The 21,078-nt window shown below is 36.2% G+C and overlaps 1 protein-coding gene across 2 annotated transcripts in view; it reads right to left on the reverse strand.

Annotated features, from left to right (window-relative positions):
* LOC138175901 (reelin-like) overlaps window positions 1-21,078 on the reverse strand; it is a 566,655-nt gene that overhangs the window by 325,761 nt on the left and 219,816 nt on the right. For both annotated transcript variants that reach the window (XM_069106558.1, XM_069106557.1), the window contains exons 5-6: window positions 6,563-6,595; window positions 3,537-3,615 (exon numbers count right to left, since the gene is read on the reverse strand). In XM_069106558.1, coding sequence (XP_068962659.1) covers window positions 3,537-3,615; window positions 6,563-6,595 — 112 coding nt within the window. The remainder of the gene's footprint in view (window positions 1-3,536; window positions 3,616-6,562; window positions 6,596-21,078) is intronic.

Below are 21,078 nucleotides of genomic sequence, written 5' to 3' on the forward strand. Positions count from 1 at the left end.
CGGTTGAGTGAAAGCAACAGTTAAGAGTCAGGAGTAGAGTTATGTTTATGGACCAGACCAAAAAAAACTGGCCATTTGGTCAGAAGTGAAGGGAGGGAAGGGGAAAGAAAGAGAGGGTAAAAGTGGGAGAATGGAGAGGGGAGGAAGGAATGTTGTGGAAGAATGAGGACAGGTATGCTTTTTAAACTTGTAATATTTCTTCTACTTAATAACTTCAAACAATGCCATTTAATATATTAGAAAGTCTTAATCAATCACTAAACATTTACTAAGCATCTATTACATGCATAAGACTTTTGTTTGGAATTTTTAAGTTCTGAAGACTTAGGAAATTAACTTTTATAGACATTAGTTTGTGTCAGTATGAGGCAATGTAGTGAGATGTATGACTGGACTGAAAAATAAATCAGCAGAGCCTTTTGGCAACATGTAGACATAACCCCAGTTTCTTGATTTGTACTCCCACAAAAATACATTTTAACATATTTTATCTCTTCTGCAGAACCATTTAGTAATTTTTTCCCTCAAAAGCAAAGGTATGATTGTTTGACCATTAGTATACCCAAGTACTTTGCTACTGTTTTGTACAGCAAGGCTCAGAGAGAGGGGTCCCATACAAAGCCATGACACTTCCAAACCAAAGGGGATAAGTTTTCTCTTACCCTCTCAACCAAATGAATGAAACTTTCCCCTGTGCTTTCAGGGGAGGAAGGAGGATCACATGTATTGTTAAGAAATGAAAACATGCAAGCTATCGAATGAACAAAGTTAAAATAGTGTCTACACATGTGCTGCTGAATGAAAGTGGCAAAAATCATGCAACTGTTAATGACTGGGTCCACTACAGATTTGTTACATAACTTCAACTGAGTCTTCACTGCCCCAGGTAATGCGACTATACCTCCCTTATCAACCCACTCTCCCACTCTCCATAGTGACTCTTCCAAACCTTCCCATCCCTCCTCAAGTCTCCTGTGGGTGTCCCCTGTCACCACTCTCTCAGCTGACAACTTTGCCTCATATTTTACAGAAAAAAAATGAGGCTATTCTCCATGAACTCCCTCTTCTTCATCTTCTTTCACTCAGGTACCTTCTACCTCTTTTTCTTCCATAACCCCATTTCACATGATGAAATGCCTTTAACTTCTTAACAATGCTGACTCAACTTGTTCAAGTGATCCCATTCCATCTGTCTCCTCCAATAGATTGCCCCCTCTCACCACTCTTTAATTGATTTTCAATCCTTCCCTCTCTAGTGGCTCATTTCCTACTGTGTACAAACACTCCCGTTTCTCCTATCCTGAAAAAAAACACCTCCCTTGATCCTTCAGTTCCCAAATACCATCCTATACTTCTGGCCTTTATAGCTAAACTTCTCAAAAAAAAAAAAGATCATTTACAATAGGTGCCTCCATTATCTCCATTCTCTCACTCTCTTCTTAACTCCTTATAGACTGGCTTTCAACTTCATCATTCCACCACAACTCTCCCTCCAAAATTACTAATGACCTTTTAGATGCTAAATTCAATGCCCTTTTCTCAAACCTCCTTCTCCTTGATCTCTCAGCAGTTTTTTAACACTGCTGAACACTCTCTGCTTTGATACTCTCATCTCTATTAATTCCAGTGCTTTCTGTCTTTTAATTATTTCCTAATCATCCTGTATATAACTTGATTTGTATATTTTTTGTATGTTTTATCATTCAATAAACTGTAAGCTCCTAGTGGGTAGGGACTATCTATTGCCTCTCTTTTTGTATCCCCAGTGCTTAGCACAGTGCCTGGTATATAGTAGGTACTTACTAAATATTTAGTGATTATTAATTGATGCAGGAGAAAGAGACATCTTGGGCTCTTTAGAATGAGAAGACCTTAAGAATTTAGGAGAAATTGTGTTTTGGTTCAATAGAGATTTGGTGCTACTTTACTGAAAATGCTTTGTTATAATACCCAACTCTGAGAAATTATTTTCTTGACCTTAGAAAGTTTACAATGTCTATTCTAGGCTAGACTGCATATTATATCCAAAATAAGTAAAAATGAGACTTTATTAAGGAAGTTGGATGGTTTGCTTTCTTCTTTTCCTTTCCATAATTTTGCCCTGATTTATATTCTTTTCATGCCTTCCATTCTAAAACTTCTTTCATAATCATTTGTCTGTTATAGCTCAGGAAGACACCAGACATATTTAAATGAACTAGCAAAGGAAATGATTTTCACTTACACTTAGGCTGAGGTAACAAGTTCCCCATCATGTACAGTTCTACGTCTCATCACAGATCCATCAAACTACATAATCTTTCAAAGATTAAGAGTTTTGCCAGTTTTATATAGTGACCTTAAAGATGGTAAAAGAATGTTGTGGGGGATAAAGGGTAATACGCCATTAGAAAACATATCACAAAGCACATGAGATACTAAAGACAGGAATACTGTAATTTCAAATATCATAGGTTTTGGTGGGGAGAAAGGGAGTCTAGGTCAAAGAATTTGAAAAAAAAATCATGATAAGCAAAAAAGCACCAAATCCATAATATTGGTCAAGACATATATCAGAATCAGTTATAAACATAGATGAAAGAAAATCAATTGCTCTTCTTAGATAAAAAAACAGAATTTGAATCATATGAGAGTCAATTTGTATTCACCAAAAAAAAAAAAAATCCTTGACCAAAACAAATTACCCTTACTAAAGTGAACCCACCTTGAAAGGAACAAATTCTATGATAATATCAGTATTAAAGGACTATAAAAGAAAATATCAAGTTTCTAAGAGAACTGGAGAATCCTGCAGGAATAAAGGATATGCCTAGAAAACTCTCATCTTTTTTCAATAAACATTTTTCAACTTATTAAAAAAGCCCTTTCAGAGGGCACTAATAAAGTAAAATGATATTGTTCAAAACAAATTCTACTGATTTTAAACTTCTGTTTAAGTTTTCCTCTTTAGTTGCCTATTGGATATCTTGAACTAGATGTCCAGTAGACATCTTAAATTAAACGTGTAACCCCAAACTGAACTCATTCTCTTTTTCCCCCATTCCTCCCTTCTTCCTAATTTCCCTGTTAATGGCAAAAGCAGCTAAGTGGTACAGTGCCTAAAAGTGATGGACTTGGAGTGAAAAAGGCCCGAGTTCAAACCCTGTCCTTCTTCTTAGCAGTCTGACCCCTGAAAGCAAGTCACTTAACCCTTCTCAGCCTCAATTTCTGCATCTGGAAAATGAGGAATAATAGTAATCGGTCAGACCGACCTCCCAGGGTTGTTGTGAGGATTAGATGAGAATATTTTTAAAGCACAATGTAAATACTAGCTATGATAATGATTATTATCCCAGTTGGGACTCTATGACATATTTCAGAGATGTCAATGTAGAAAACTCCACATTCTCTATGTTAGCTCTATGGCTTTCATAGCTCTCGCTGATTCTGAACAGGAACTGGATGCGTGACAGGCATATCGTTGAATTGAATTAAAAGAGTCTTCAGTATCTTTCTCAACGGAAAACAAAACATTGAATCACAATTGTGCAACTTACCATATATTTGGATTCAGTTCCAGCTGGTGGTATGAGTCAAAGTCGTCTCTCAAGATAACACTGTCACTATGTATTTCAGCTAAAAAATAAATAAATAGAGTGGTATTGAGAGTTGTGCTACATTGATCTACTTTGTTAAGCAGAACTGACAGTGTGTTGTTGCCATTGCTAAAATTAAACATATTTCTTAATTTCAAGTAAAAGGACACATGTAACAATATAAATAGTAATTGGTTAATTTCATGCTCTCACTAAGCCAGGAGTTCCCAGGAATAGACATCTCTCTGATTCAGTCAGTCCGGATATAGTGTAACTAAGGTGGAAACTTAGAATGAAATAAACCCAAACAAACAAGTTTATGAAATCACTTTCCAAATTAGTATCTCACAGAAGTCAAGGGCAGGAAGAAGTCAATTACTCAACCCCTCACAACTCTTACCAAACCCTTTGACAATACTAGCAGTTCCAAGAGTGTACATCAGCAGGTGCTCATTCTCAAAACTATCCAAAGGAGGGCTTATCCCTCCAACTATCCATTTTCAACTAAAGATCCATCCCTGGAAAGAGACTCAGAAATAGTCTAGTTCAATCCTTCATTCTACAGATGAGCAACCAGGGCCCAGATGATTTGCTCAAAGTTAAACAAGTAATAATCATCAGAAGAGACATCAGAACCCAGAACCTCAGATTACCGAGTCAGTGTTTCTGTTGTAACTTTCTGCTTCTACTATCTACCTTGAAATCTCCTTTTATTTTCTTCTCTGCACTTGGTGATTCATTCATTTCTTGTTATTAGGATGGTTCAAAAGGTATGACTTCTTGAAAGGTAAAAACATTACTGATATTTCCTCCGAGTTGTCAGGAGAAAATTAGTTGTATGAAAAAATACACACATAAATATTTAAAATATGTGTGTATATACATGAGTGTGTGCATGTGTGTATATATGTGTGTATACACTGCCCCTCCCCTGTGAATTCATCTGTAGCTCCTGGTGAAAATAAACCCCACTACATAAGATATAGAAAAGTCACACTGATTTCAACCATCATTAGCTTTTATATGTTATTTCTGGGTTGCTGGGGATATTTGGATCTCATTAAATAACACTGTAACTTATTATATATCCAAATAACTAAACTCTGAAAAAAAAGGTTCTGCAGGTCACTAGCAGTGTAACATAGATATACATGTGATTTTCACAAAAGTAATCTATTTAGGCTTATCATTCCCTAAAGTTTTTGTCTTTTATATACTATAAAATGATTGCTTATTAACAAATAACTCTCACTCATAATAATAACAATAAAGTCACTAGGGATTTGGAATTATCGTTGAGTACCAGGAGGCATAGTGGAAAATCACTGGGCAATATTTTCATATTTAATTCACTGCGGATATGCTTCTCAAAACAATCTTTGCTTTTACTCTAGGCATTTTAGCAAGTTAACATATAATGAAGTAATTGGCAGCCATTGAATCAGCCTGTATTGAAATGAATGCTTGGAGGTACAGGAACAGGTAGAATGGGAATTTATGCTGGAGGCAAATAATGATTTATTCTGCACATGGGAATGGATTAATCATGTCTCTCAGCAATAAGATAAGTTCAATGAAGTGCCCAGAATCTTCATCTCTCTCAAATATCCAACCTAGCAAAGCTGAGGCCGGGCCTCTCAGGGTCACCATATTTCTCTTGCTGCCAAAAAGCAGGGCTTCCAAGCATCTAAGTTTGTCTGCCAAATTAAAGAAGGCCCAAAGCTATAGCATACATAAAAGTAGTACTTCCAGAGGCAAATTTTCCAAAATGAAAAAAAAGTAAATTAATTGGATTCAAAGGTTCAAAGCAAAAGCCTAAAAGGCAAATAACTGACCCATGTGAGAAAGTCCCATAGTGGCAACTACCCAAGAAGCAAACCCATTAGGATTACAGCTTTCATCTTCTCTTAAGTAGGATAATGTAGAAAACCATTCAGAAAACAACTAACACTAAATCACGTTTTCAGCTCACAAAAAATGCCTGTTATTTTGCCAAATTCAGTGGTTAATGCTTAAATTGTTATTTTTCCATTTGTTAAAATAGGGCAAAGTGTCCATGTTGCTACTAAAGGATTATGATAAGAAAAATGAGATAATTTCATTGTTTAACAAAGTACCTCTAAGAGCATCTTACAATTGTTTCACCTTCTCTTTCAAAGAAATAGCCATATTAATTCTTCTGTTAAGCATTTATTTCTTATTTGAATATATCTCTGCACCATGGAGAGCCTGTTTAATTTCATGTTTAGACCCTGGGGTGGCACTGGTGAAAGTTGTCCATTTTGATCCTCTATTCCAGGGCATACCTGATGTGAATTTCTTGTTGTTCAGTCATTTCAATTATGTTCAACTCTTCGTGACCCCATTTGGGGTTTTCTTCGCAAATATACTGGAATGGTTTTCCATTTCCTTCTCCAACTTATTTTACAAATGAGAAAGCTGAGGCAAACAAGGTTACACAGCCCAGGGTCACACAGCAGATAAGTATCTGAGGTCACATTTGAACTGGGGTCTTCCTGACTCCAGGTATGGAGCTTTATCCAAGGCACCATCTAACTGCTTGCCTCCAAATTCATGCATCATAAATCTCCAGGGCTGTTAAGAAGAGGTTTCTTACTTCAAAGGTTTCTAAAGATTTCTGAGACTGGGTAAACACCAGCTTTATCCAGGACTGCCAGCTAACAGTAGGTTCTCTAACCTGGGCAGGAACTCTATTTGAGTAAAGAATTAAGAGACAATCAAGTGTCACACTGTTTCTTTCTAGTTGGGACAGGCCATCTAGTCAGGAGGCAAGACTTACCACACATAGAACAACTGGAGAACAAGGTAAGACAATACACAGTCAACTATGGGGCTGTATAAGACAGGTAGAGTGCTACAGGAACTTGGAGAAGACAAAGGCAGTGTAGAAAGAATGCCAGAAGTTAGTGATGGACCTTGCAGAACAAAATACATAAAGAAGTCAATAAATAGTCTTAAATACTTACCAAGATGTGGATGCAGAGTGGCCTCTGTTGGAGCTGAAACAAGAAAAGGGAAGGGAAAAAACAGTTAAAGATGATTAGCCAAAGAAAAGCTTAATTTCATATTTAAGCATAAAGATAACTAAACAATCTAGTTTGGTTGTTACTAAAAATTCTCTAGAACTTTTAAAGTAAATTTAAGTGAAAGAGATAAAGCACCTAAAATGTATGCAGATATGATTTTTTCATTTTATTCATTTTATCTAAAAGTAATGGCATATGGTCAAAATAACACAGATGTTTGATATAAAATGGTTCATCATAACAAATCCATATTTGGTCAGATAAAATCTTCTGGTATACAAGCTTTAGATATTAAATATATCAATATATAATATTATATAATACATTAAAATCCTGAATTAACATGTTACACATTTGTTAGTCTTATCCTTCAGGACAGGTGCTATAACTGGGTTCTTCTATATTTATAGGGTAAATAGTGAAATAAATTATTAATAGCTACCCAGGAGGATGAAACTACAAAGAATTGAGAAATTAAAATGAATGAAATAAAATACTGAAAGACTGGTGGCAAGTATCTCATAGAAACAGTTACTCATCTCTATGTTTATGAGTATAGGTAAGTAAACAAAACATTTACAACATCATTACTACATTTCTTTTGTTTTCGATGATTTTGATGATTTTATGATTGTGGTGATTCAGACATTAGTTAGCCACTTTGCAGCTCTAATTTCTAGGATGCTTTTCACATTGGTCTTTCCCTCTTTGAAATTCCCTCTGTACCTTAGTATCTGTTCATTCCTTTCCAATCTCTATCAACAAGCATTTATTAATAGAATTCTATGTACCATGCATAGAAATACAAAAGATACTCTACTCCATGAAGTTTCCATTCTACTGGAAGCATATGACATGGCTATAGATAAGTAAATACAAAATTGGGGGAAGGGAGGGGCATAGGATTGTGATTTGAAGCAGAGAATTCTTGACAAGCAAAGACCTTCATCAGTGCAGGTTAGCACCTATTCTGTAATTTACAATCTTTGCACTGTCTTTCCTTTATGGCTATAATTCATTCCCTTTTACTTCTACCTCTTAGAATCCCATTTTCCTCTAAATCCATCTCAAGAACCAGCAACATTGCAATGACCTGTTTTGATACACTTAGCTCTTCTCAGCAATACAATGATCTAAGACAATTCCATATGACTCATTAAAGAAACTGCTATCCACATCCATAGAAAGAACTGTGGCATCTGAATGCAGATCTAAGCATACTATTTTTTCTTTTTGTTGTTTTATTCTTTCTTGTGGTTTTCTCTTTTGGTTCTGATTCCTCTTTACAACATGACTAATCTGGAAATATATTTAATATGATTGTATATGTCTAGCCTGTATCAGATTGGATGCTGTCTTGGGGAGGAGTGGAAGGGGAAATATTTAGAACTCAAAATTTTGCAAAAGTGAATGTTGAAAACTAAAAATAAATAAATAGTTTTAAAAGAACCACTTTCTCTATGAAGTCTTTTTGATCTCACTAGCTGCTAGTGCCCCTCTCAAATTATCTTGTATATATGCTACATGTATTTATATTATGTACAAACTTTCCTCAATAGAATATTTTTTAACAATTTTAATAATAAAAATCTATTTTCTCCACACTATCTCCTTTCCACACAAAACAGAAAACAAAATACTTAGAGAAATAGTATAGTCAGGGAAAATTAATTTTTGCATTGCCCACATTAAAAAAATACACATCTCCAACTATACGCTGAATCCATCAAATCTCTGTTATGAGGTGGGTAACTTTTTTATCACTTCCCTAAAAGAATATAGCTTTGTGAAGGCAGAGACTGTTTCGTTATTGTCTTTGTATTTCCACAGGGCCTAGCATTGTCCCAGGAACACAATAGGCATGTAATAAATGCTGGGTAAATGGGAGGATGTTGCTGCTCTATATAAAAATAGGGAAGTAAGGAAGAAGGTTAGGTTTGGAGGAAAGAAAAGATAATGAATTCTGTTTTATAAATGTTGAGCTTGAAATGTCTATGAGACATTGAGGTAGAGATATCTAATATGCTACTGGAGATGAACTACTACAGGTGAGGAGAGATGAGAGCTGTCTGTGTGGACATGGGTTTGAGATTGAATTTATAGGAATTTATTAGATCACAAAGGGAGAAAAATTAGAAGGAGAACAAAGGGCCCAGGATTCTGAGCACATGTAGAGGATCACAACAGAGTAGTGCCATGAAAATGCAGTGAGGATACAATAACCAAAAGGAAGGGCTGGCCAGCTATGGCTAAAGTTGCAGCGAAGTCAAGGTGGATGAGGTCAGAAAAGAGACTTTTGGGATTAGCAACAAAACACTGGTGACCCTAAAGATGGTAGTCACAAGCATCAGATACTGTACTAGAGAAGCTCAGAAGAAAAAAACAACCCATTATTCTTGCCCTCCAGAAATGTGTGGTCTACTAAGGAGAAGCAACATGTACTCAGATAAGAAAATACAAAATTATGCAAAATGAATACAAAGTATTTGGGAGGGGGCAATAAATGGAGGGATCAGGAAAGGGCCTCATGTAGTAGGTAGTGATGTGAACCTGAACAGAGGGAGGGACTCCAGGAGTCAGAGATACACATTTCAGGTGGAACTAAGCTTGATTCAAGTCTTAGCTAGACACAAATATTTTTGCATTATTGAATTGTTGATAGACTATGCAATGACTCAAAGATCAGGCTTATATTTTCCTATTAAACACAAAGTAAAAAGGATTTTTTAAAAAGCGCAATGCAGTTGGAGACTACATGAAACAATCAATCCTTGGTTTTAGAACGGATTTTAAAATTTGTTTTGAAAAGTATGTGGCAACAATACTTATTCTTCATACAGCTGTACTATTCTTAAAAGGATTTATAAACCATCACAAGATATCCTCCTCTTTAAAAAAAAAAACAACAACCTGTCATCGATTTTTTTTAAAAAGGTTCAAAAGGTAATTTAGTAGGGAAAGAATAAAGGCATGGATTATTAAATGAAGCAGATATGAAAAGACCAAACACAAATGGTTTATGTTCAAAAGATCTAGAGTAAATAAGATGAATGAGGGAATGTGATTTCAAAATCAAAGTTTTCCAGAACAGGATGTGTCTTTTTCTGATCTCTTTAAAAAAGGGTTCATTGTCATTACTTTAAATGTAAGGTCAAAAGAATGTGAGAATTATTAATCATTGACAGGTGTAAATAAAGCAAAACAATTAATATAATATTAAAATTTTAAAATACATCAGTTCTCAATAAAAAAAAAACATAAGGAAAGTCTCTATTTATTAAATAGCTCTTAAAAGCATACCATTTTATAGTATTCTATAAAATGATGCTACAAACACTATATATAAAAATACCTTCTATTCCTATTCCACTATGTGTGACTTAATCTAACCCTCATTGCAGTGAGAATAGCAGGAAGTGGAAGCATTCTGGTACACTTGAAAAGGCAATAGAGTTGGATACAAGAGGATTCAGGTTAAAATCCTAGTTCTGTTATTTACAACATCTGTGACCCTGGGCAAGTTATTTCCCCTCTCTGAGCCTCACTTTCCTTATCTGTATAATGAAGAGGTTGTACTTAATGACATTTAAGATCTATACTTGTTGCTGGTGTGTTTCTCCTTCATTTTTGTGCAGGACCATGGCATCAGGGAAATGATGACAGGACTTGCAGTTGACTTTGATTTGAGTTTAGAATGATTCAGAATGCTTTCAAATAACCAAATTAGCTATTTTTGTTTTTGTAATGACAGCCTGTATTTGTGGAAGAATTCCTTTTCTCCTGGATCTCAAAATGTAAATCAATTATCTGTTAGACTCTATTTAAATCATGGGGTGGAAAAATGGTAGCTTGTTAAGAAGACAGGGGAAGAAAAGTATAAAAAAGCTTGCGATTCCACAGTGGTTTGCTTCTATTATTTCATTTGGATACTAGAGGTTACAATTTTGTTTTTTTGTAGCTTTCACTAGTTAATCCCCTGGGGAACTGAGCAAATACTAGTATGTAGAATAGTATATTGTTTTACACCTTTTTTCCCCTGAGGGGTTAAATCATATACAATTTTTAAAGTAAATCATATGGATGAAATTCTTCCTATTTTCAAGTGGAACAAAGCTTAATTGATCTAAATGTATACAAAAGAAAACCTACAAGGAAGCAAAGAAAAGATGGACAGCTCTCAACACAAAGTGTAGTATTTAATACATAGGCTTTCCTGAAATGGAAATTTATTGCTATATATTTTGAATCCTCTCTTACATTCTGCTGTGCACATGAAATTTTAAAAAAATTTTCTTATTTTATATTCGTTTGTTTCTTAGTTTATGTTTAAGTATTTAAACTTATATATAAGTTTACAAAGTTTCTTCTTTTATTATGCATTTAAGTTTTAATAAAAAAAATTAAAAATAAATGTTTGTATATTCATATGTATATTAGTGCATATGTGTGTATGTGTGTGTGTCTCCCTTCTCAGAAGGTAGCATACAGGTACCTCAAAGGAACTATGGCAACCTGTCTAAAGATCATTAAAAACCAGAATCATTCCTAGTCATATGAAAGACTATAAATGAGTTTTTCTATGAATTGACTTATCATAAAGAAAACTTTCCTTTATATAGATATGTACTTTATAATAATATTGCTAAATTCCAGCAAACTGGTCATCAATAAAAATGATCTAGGTCTTGGCTAAACTCTACCAAAAAAAAAACCCAACAAGAAGAGGGGAGTTAAAACAACTAATTGATTCTTAGATCAAATAGGAAGTAGTTAACCAGCTTTGTGTTAATACTGCTAGTTTCCTAGGATCAGCCATAGAGTTGTCAAGTATAACGTCTAATAACAGGCAAATTTTACAAATAAAGGTATCATACTAAAGGAGCTATAGCTTCCAAATTTCTATAGTATTCAAAGACCCAAGGTATTTTTGCCTCAGGTATCCCTTCGCCTAATTTGTAATTCAAATGTATTAAACTTCCCGAGCTAAATATGACAAATTAGACACGCTCTGTGAAGTTACCATTTAATGAGCTATGAACCTAGACTTTCATCTCCCCAGGAATAATTCCTTTATTACTTTTTTGTATTTTATTGCAATACAGCACAGTTTGACCTTCAAGTATGATAATTAAGCCTCCAAAATGTTATAAATTTAGAGTAGAAATAGTTTTCGATGTGTTCAAGAATATACTTACGATTAGTATGAAAGATTGCTTAATTTTTAAAACAAGTTAAATTATAGACAGGGCCATGGATTAAGGTTGGGATGAGTTCTTTTGCCACCCTTGATTTTTGTCACTTAATGTAATGATCATCTCTCATAGTTCAAAACGGGTGGAATTAAAGTAAAAGCAAAATAAATCTTTAGAATGTATGATCAGTGTGCAGTGAAGCACTGATTCTTCCTTCTAAGATGCTGCCTGGACCTTTGGGAGTTTTAAGAAGACAGGACCTGGTGCTGAGGGCAGGAGCAAGGGAGGAGGGGCAGCAGCTGTAGCACAGTCCGGAGCCCATGCAACATATGGCCAGCAAGTAACTGTCAGAGAAGTGAGGGAAAGCCGTTCAGATAAACACGCGCCCTGCTGGTGATTGGGTTGGCTGCCCCTGGGGTGAAAAGAGGCTCTCCTTATGGGATAGGGTGTCATCTACCCTTGACCTTCCAACCATACTCCTGAAAGCCAGACCAGAAACCCAAGCTGGGTAAAGTGTGGCAAAATTTGCAGCCTGACTACACTTGATAGAAAGCTGCAAGATAAATTTGAATTTAATTCACTAACATTTAATGGAAGCCTTCTATGAGTAAACCACTTGCCCTCGAGGAATTTAGCATCTCCAGTATTTACCTCCTCCCTTTTCTTTCCTAGTAATCAACTCTGGCTCTTCTTTCATTTCCTCCCCCTTATTTTCATTCTGATTTCTCCCTGCCCCACTATGATCCACACCTAGAACTAAGTCTTACTCCCAAAGTCTCACTCCTTTGACTAATTATGGTATGAAGAAGATTAAGTGTTCTCAAAGGCTTTGCCAATGTAGAACAAATCTAAAGCGGGAGGGGGAGGGGGAGGAGGGGAAAGGTTGTAAAGATGGCCTCAAAAACTGAACATTTACGTGTTGTTCAAGGACCAGTCTGAATAAATGGGGTTGGGCTCATGACAAGAAGGGCAGCTGCCTGGTGAAAAACTGGGGGCTGGGGAAACACAGAAACTTATGAAAGGGATAAAGAGCACAAAAAGGCTCTCAGGTGTGTGGGTCCCTTTGACTTTCACAGAGACAGTGAAGTGTTGAAAAAGAAGCAGAGGAAGGTAAGTGTTATATAGTTCTTAGTTCACAAATATTAACTTAATTTGAGCATTCTTAAAGTCCTCCTGCCATAGCGTGCAGAAAGGCAGACTTAGGATCAGCCTACTTAGATCAGGACCAAGAAATGAAAAAGGCCAAAGTCTTGTGAACTGGGCCCAGAACTGAGTAAAAGGAAGAGACAGAGCTGGGTCCCTCTGGGCATTGACCAAATGATTTCAGTGATCCTAAACTGTTCACTTCCTCAAAAGCCTAGGCTTTAATACCAGTATTTCCAGGTGATACTCCATGATTGCACAGGAGGATAAATGTTTACAAATAAAACAAAAGGCAATGGAAAGGTACATGGTGAACCTAAGTAGACTTTAGCATGTTACCATTGATGACTTTTAAGTGAGAAGTGGCATAAAGAGTATTGTCAAGGACACATATGACCAGAAAAGAAGGTTGGCTGGTCATTCAATGAGAATGAGACTACAGATGGACCATCTAAGACTTTCACTAACCCCAAGATTTTTAAAGATCTAGTCTAGGGGCAGGAAGAACATACAGTAAATGTTGTTAATAATGATGAATATTAGCTAACATGATTTTGGCCAATCAATATGCAAATATTCAATTATATTGAAATAAATTGTTCTCCCTCATATTTTCAAGAAAATTTGTTTTTACAAACCAGAACAAAGCTACGATGTTTATGTCTTTATAACATTTCCGCTGCCCTCATGTAACTGCATAGAAATGAATTTATATTTAATCCTTCAGAATATGGGAAAATAAAGCAAATATCGTAATAACTCAGGTGGAGATCATCTTAGTATTTCAAAGAAATCAACATTAAACTTTTCTCACATATACATCTCAGGGTTTTGACTGTTAGACTACATAAAACTGTCAAAGTAAAATGTATATAGTCTTTGGAACTGAAGATTGTCTAATTATATGCTAAATCACTTCAGGAAAAATAACACTGACCCAAGTGCCATCTTTGGTCCACTGGGAACATTCAGAGAAGTGCCTACTTTGCTAGGAGACAATAATAGCATCTTCCACATTAGTTATTGCTAGATCTTAGTTTTTGGTCACATATGTCCATTTGAATGAATCCTTTCACTTACTATATAGTATGCCAAACTGGGTTATTCTCTATCATCCATTCTCATAGCATCTTCTTCTGCATCCATGCCTTTCTATATCTCTATTTACTAAAATCCATGTGGATGCCCATCTCCTTTTCTTTGAAGGATTCTGTATTTTCCCTGTTCAATGTGACCTCTGCTTTCTCACAATTTTCATTAGTGCTGTCCCACCTCCCTTTTGCATTTCACACATTTGTGATACTATGGAAAACTTTTCTGGTTTTCTGGACCCAGCTTTTATCTGGGAGGTGGGTAGCACGCAATGGGGTGACAGGATATTTCTGCTTTAGATATTTCTTACCCCATCCATTTCTGAAATCTTTTATGCCTGGAACTTTCCATGCTAAAAATTCCTCATACTAGAGGTAATATTGCCAAGTGGCATCTCTTTCCCTATGATACCAGGAGTGGGAAATCAATCAGTGTTCCCAAGAAAGATTCTCACCCCATCCCTCCAAATAAAAGTCACTAATCTTCTGCATCATGATGAAGTGACCCTACTGTGTGAGACTGGACCCAGGCATTCTTGATCAAATCAAGGGGAACCTCTGAAACAATCACAGATTCCCTTCCTCCTTTTGGCAAAGTCTGAAGATGATCTAATCCAAGGCCTGCTGGGACCTCTTCACTGGCTGAATCATGTATATATCCCATCCTCTCAAAGACCAGGTTGTATCTTTGCCTATCTGTTGCTGAAAACACCAATATATCCTTTGCCTTGAATTTCTCCTCCAATGCTCCCTTCTTCATCTCCCTGGCATCTCAACTTTAATGTTATGCCTTTCCTTGTATGAATTATATAAGCTTTTTGAGGACAGTTTTATTTTTGTCTTTTTAACCTTAATGTCCAAGGCATAGGATACTTAACAAATGTTGAGATGAATTTGTTGGACTGAATTAAAATGCACACTCATTCACCACATTATTGTCTGTCTTATGAAAACCTTTATTTTTACAAACCCGCTGCAATAACAATTTTCTGCACTAAATCACCCCTATTTGTGTACAGCTCTTATCTTCTTTATTAGATAGTAAGCACTCTGAATAGAAGAGTTTGTGTGATTCTAAGTTTGTAACTCCAAGTTTGACTAGGTGGTGCAGTGGAATTAGGAAGCCCAGGGAGGGAAGACCTGAGTTCAAATTCAGACTCAGACACTCGTTAAATGTGTGACCTTGGACAAGTCACTTAACCCCTGTTTGCTTCAGTTTCCCCAACTGTACAATGGGAATAATAATAATACCTTCCATGGTTATTAGACCGATATCCTATAAAGTGCTTAGCACAGTACCTGGTATTTAATAGTAGGTGCTCAATAAATATTTATTCCCTTTCCTTTCTTTGTTCCTTCCTGAATCCCCAGAGAATCCATGCTGTAAAAGTGTTTGCTGAATTGAACTGAATTCTCCTGATTCACTACCTTCTTTTTTTGAAGTAGAAAACTTTGAAAAATTAGGGAAAACACCTCTTTCCTTAGCTTTATTCATTTAAAAAATTTCATGGGATATTGAGTTACTATAGTGTATGAATTTAACAACTAAAGTAGGCACAGTAAAATCCATTTCTGATGAACTGAAGGAAGATGAATTTTATTTTGGAAAAAGTACGAGTTGCCCTAAGAACGTTCAAGGAAATGAAGTCACAGAAGTTACTGGCTAACCAAATCATTCCAAATAAAAGTTATACCAAATTTGTTTGGCAAAGAGTAATTATATTTAACTCACATTGTGTAAATGGTGCTTTTAGTCTTTTCGAATTACAAAGTTTAAAAGCTTCTCAACCCCAGCTTGTTCACGGTGTCAATTTGCCTATCAAGAACTTTTCTCATAGTTACTATGAGCGTAAACTTTAGCTTTCCCTGTTCAAATGACAACAAAATCCAAAAAGTTAGATGTCAGTGAGGTTCATACATTATATATCACGATGATCCAGAGAACTTTAGCTGGCATGCACAGTCTACAATCCTCAAGCCTTTTGCTCATTATTGTGATGGGGACTTGGGGCAAAGCCAAGGAGTTTAGTGTAGCTTACAGGTAGAAGTCAGCATTTTCTAGAAATGATTTGGCTACCACTCTTACTTCTCTTTCAACCCATCTTCACTCACCCAACAACAGGATTCTAGACCCATTTGCAAATGATAAGCAGCCCTTGAGGGCTCTGCAGGACACTATGGTTGTCAGGCTATGGTGCCCACCATCTGGCCTTGTGAAGCCATCTATATATGTGGCTGTGATATGTGCCAAGAAGCTCACATACTAAAAGCTACGTATATACATGCCATTCATTATCTTCCTTGAACTAGGTAGGATTTAGAAAACTAGGATTGTCTTACTAACAGACAAGTCACTCTTCAACTTTCAGTTTCCTCATCTGGAAAATGAGCACATTGGGCAAGAGTTCTCTGAGGTACCTTTAGGATTTAAAATTTTATGATTCTATCATCATAGAAAAATAGTGAGTAACTGTAACATCATTAGTCTATCTCAACATATGTCTTATTATAAACATTTTTAACAGCACAGTTTTTACTGCAAACACATTTTTAAGGACACTGGCTTTATTTGGTTCCGAGTCATAGGACTGTGCTTTTTTTCCCCATCATCTATTATAAATAGTGCAATCATTTTCTAAATATGGTATATTTCCTTCAAGTCCCTTTGAATTTCTCATTCTAATCTGACTCAGTATAGTACCTTTTGTCTTAACTATTTCACAAAAATTCTATTGATAAAGAATGTCACAACACCTCACCTTTTCTGCCTTCACAATTTTTTAATGTTCATTTATTTCCCTTTTTCCATGAGAACATGAATATATCTATTACTTACATATTTATTTTCAAGTGGAAGCATGTCATAGGGATTGTTCCTAGAAAACTGGACTGGGAACCAGAAAAAGCAGGAGTCTGGGGCTTCTATAATTATAGATATTTAATATGTATACACAGAAATATTTACGATGGAAAACTTTTAGACCATCATCTTTCTGGGTGATGTTGTACAAGCTGTAAACCTCTGGTACTTTGATATAAACACTGTCTAAAACACATTCTCTTTGGAAGCCCCACTCTGCTAGAGAGAGATCTGTTTATTTTGCTGTTAACCAGAGGTTAAAAGATCTGTTCTAAACCATTTACTTGTGAACAGGCAGTATAGTACTCTTTGTCTTGAATATTTCACAAAAAGTCTATTGATAAAGGACATGTCACAACACCTCACCTTTTCTGCCTTCACAATTACTGAAATTTTTAATGTTCATTTCTTCCTTTTTTAATTAAAAATTTTTTTGCTTTTTTTTTGGGGGGGGAGGGCAGGGCAATTGGGGTTAAGTGACTTGCCCAAGGTCACATGGCTAGTAAGTTTTAAGTGTCTGAGGTCGGATTTGAACTCAGGTCCTCCTGACTCCAGGTTCAGTGCTCTATTCACTGCACTACCTAACCACCCCTCTTCCTTTTTTTTCCGTGAGAACATGAATATATCTATTACTTATATATAACCATTTACTTGTAGATCCAGAATTCCAACTAAAGCTACTGATTTTAGACCTTTTTAGATCAGTGTGGTATAATGGAAAGATAAGTCCAGAGACCTAGGTTTAAATCCAAACTCACACTTAAATACATGAGATGAAATCTCTGAGCATCAGTTTGCTGAATTATGAAATGAGGATACATACACTACCTAGCTCAGAGAGTTGTCCTTTACATCTCCCTATGAATATGAATCATAATTATTTCTTAGCTTTGGAAAAGTACAATTCGTGAGGCTTACCTCTCTTATAAAAACACTCGGAGGAGTTGTTAGAACTTACCCAAACACCCAAACAAACAACTCCAAGTTGCTTTAAGTTTTTTCAGTATTTGCTATTCTCTTTGCCTAAAAGACATTTTGCAGCTTGCAACCAATATAAGGAAATAGTGTTTTCCACTTTTGGCAAACAGTTATAGTCTTAGTCTCCTGTAACCTCTCTCCTAAATGAGAACCAGTTTTTCAAATGTAAATAACTTCTGTATAGACACATCACATATTTATAATTACGTTTACCAGGGTTATCCTTTCTTTTCTAAGTCATTTGCAGGGCCATCTCTACTTGTCCTGATCTCTGTCTGGTCACTGGACCCAGACAGCTCCAGAGAAGAAAGTGAAGTTGGTAACTTTGCACAGCCCTCCCTCACTTAAATACAATTCACTTGCAAGTCATGGCATCATCTTCCTAATGTTCTGGTCCTCTTCAAGAAGGAAGAACAAACAACAAGAAGTCATTTACAGGGGCGGCCAGGTGGCTCAGCAAGTAAGAGCACCAGTCCCAGTGTCGGGATGACCTGGGGATCAAATCTGGGCTCAGATACTTAGCACCACACCCAGAAATAACTGGCTATGTAACCTTAACCCCGATTGCTTTAAAAAAAAAAAGAAGTCATTTACCCTCTACCTTCTTCTCCAGGGGATAAAAGATTACAAGTTCTTTTTGTCAAATTGGCCTCTTGACATTAAAAAAAATTGATTTCCTTTTTCCTGTCCTCTCTGTAAAGGTGAGACTTTTAAATGAGTAGCTGTCTTCTATCCTCACAAGTTCTGGAGGCCCTTCTTTCCTTGACATTTCTCTTGTCCAGTCCATCTGAGACTTAAGTAGGTGGAGGAAACCAGCTACTCTGGGAAGTGGGGGCAGGGGAAGAAGAAGAAGACCCTTTCTACCTTGCACCTTTTCCCAGACCAGTCAGACTCTGTGACTGACCACATGACATGAACGAGAAGGGAGTCCCCAATTCTATTTCTTCCAGTGAGATGAAGAATAATCAGGTCTTATCACCTGTCTTGCAACTGCTTCCTAAAGTCTTTCAGGCCTTAAAACTGTCAACCCTAATCTCTTCAGACCCCTGGACAAGGTCATCTGACTTGTTGATGCAACCTAAACACCCCGGGGCCTTGCCATCCACCCTGCTTCTGAACCTTGAAACTTCTGGGCATTAATCTCTGTCCTAGAGATAAAGTTTCTTAATCAGAAGATAAGACCCTTGAAAACAAGGACTTTTACTTTTTCTGTCTGTATCCTCAGGGATTAATTAAGTGCTCAGCACATAGCAAATGATTAAGAAAATGATTTTCATTGATTAATATATTTATACAAATTATCCCTGTCAATAACAGAGGTTTCAAAGACATGATGGGATGCATAAAAGCCTGTAATATTCCCAAGAGCAGCCTGAACCAGATTAAAATGTAATTTGGAAATATTTAACAAAATAAAGCATAGATAATGTAACATTAAAACTAAGTCGATGTATGGTTCATAAAGACCCTTATTCATGACTTAGTGGCTCCCATTTTTATTTGAGTCTGACACTGGCTTATAACATAGCAAAATATTATAACCTAAAAGGATTATACTGCTCCATTTAAAATGTATTGAATAATGTAGTAAAATTACTTAGGACTATCATAAAAAGTCATGTTTATCTTAAAATGTCACTGAACATTCTTATTATATGGAATTCCTGAATTCAAGAAAGTATTATTCCCTTTAATAGAAAATTATTTCTTCATCTCAGCTGGGGCACAATTGGAATTATATCCACCAGGCACTACCACAAATCTGAGTACTGTATAACTGTTAATTATGGTCTAAACTGTCTTTATAATAATGTGTTTGTCATGTTATCTTGCTTATTAGATCATCACAATGTAAACTATACTAGAATGGACATCTTAATGAGAGAAATTTTTCTCACTGGTCAAAATATTTTCCCTTATTGATTTTTCTGATTCTCCCTTCTCCCAGACCCAAAAGATCATAAATGACCCATTTTGAGCTAGAAGAGAACCTTGGAGGCCATCAGGCCTATACTTCTTCCATTTTACAGATAAGGAAACTGAAGCACATAGGAGTTACTTGTCCAGGGTCACAGACTTGTGAATGTCCAAGGCAGGATTTGAACTGACTTCCTTCTGACTTCAAGTCCAGTGACCTATCAATTATGCCATGCTAATTTTAAAGTAATCCCAATTTCAACATTACTTATACAATAGAACAGAATCCCAAATTGAGACATTAAAGAAGAAATCCACTAATATATGTAATCCTATTCCCAAAGCCCACTGGTATAGGGTTCTCTCCTTACTGGTGGAGATGAATGTCTTGCTTTGAGTGGGGGGGGGGGGGGGCCAAAAGCCCAGAGAAGAGATCTCTTCAGCAGCCACGGAAGTCAGTGCTTCAAGTGTGAAGTCTCTTTTGGGCACATCTGGCCTCTAGAGATGGACCAGGCCCACCCCACTTCAGGGAACTGAAAGAAAAGACTCAGGGCAGGGTATTAATCTCCATCAATAAGGAAAGCATCCCATACCAATGACCTTTGAGACTGGGGTTACATATACAATGATAAATGTCTCTTTCTTTCATACTGGGTCTACCTATCTCCCCCAGGATGAATGTGCAGTACTCACTCAGGCCCAACCTCAGCAGTACTAGTTATCACAGAAGCTTTGATATTCTCAGTCTTCAATCTGGTCTGATTTGGTCTTAGGCAGTCCAGTGTCTCCACCCCTTTCCCACTAAAGATCAAATCAAATCAAATACAACCTTTCTCCATGAATTTTCCCCTGACCCTTCATTCAAATTAAACTATAAACAAGCTCTGCCTCCTAAAATTTTTAAAAGAATTTTGCCTGGTCCTCTCCCTGGAACTTCCACAGTTCTTTGTATATAGTTTTCTCTCTCAGGGAGTAAAATCCTTGTGAGCTGGGTTTGGGTTGTATTTAACTCTGTATCTCCAGTGACGATCTTTGTAACTCATCAGTATGGGAATATTGGTGTTTATATAGTCAACATGGAAAGTTAGACTTGGAGCAAAAAGATACTTAGATTTCAATTCCAGGGCTTATTGTGCTTAATTAGATGTAGGACCCTAGACAAATTATTTCAATTAGCTATGCTTTACTAATCTATATAAAATCAGAATACTATTTGAACTGACTTTTTCACAATTATTGAGTAAAGCATTTTGTAAACAGTAAAGGGCTTTTTGG

This window comes from Petaurus breviceps, unplaced genomic scaffold (genome assembly GCF_028583685.1).
Source record: "Petaurus breviceps papuanus isolate PSGF00001 unplaced genomic scaffold, PetGlider_PUasm1.0 79, whole genome shotgun sequence".
Taxonomy (NCBI): domain Eukaryota; kingdom Metazoa; phylum Chordata; class Mammalia; order Diprotodontia; family Petauridae; genus Petaurus; species Petaurus breviceps.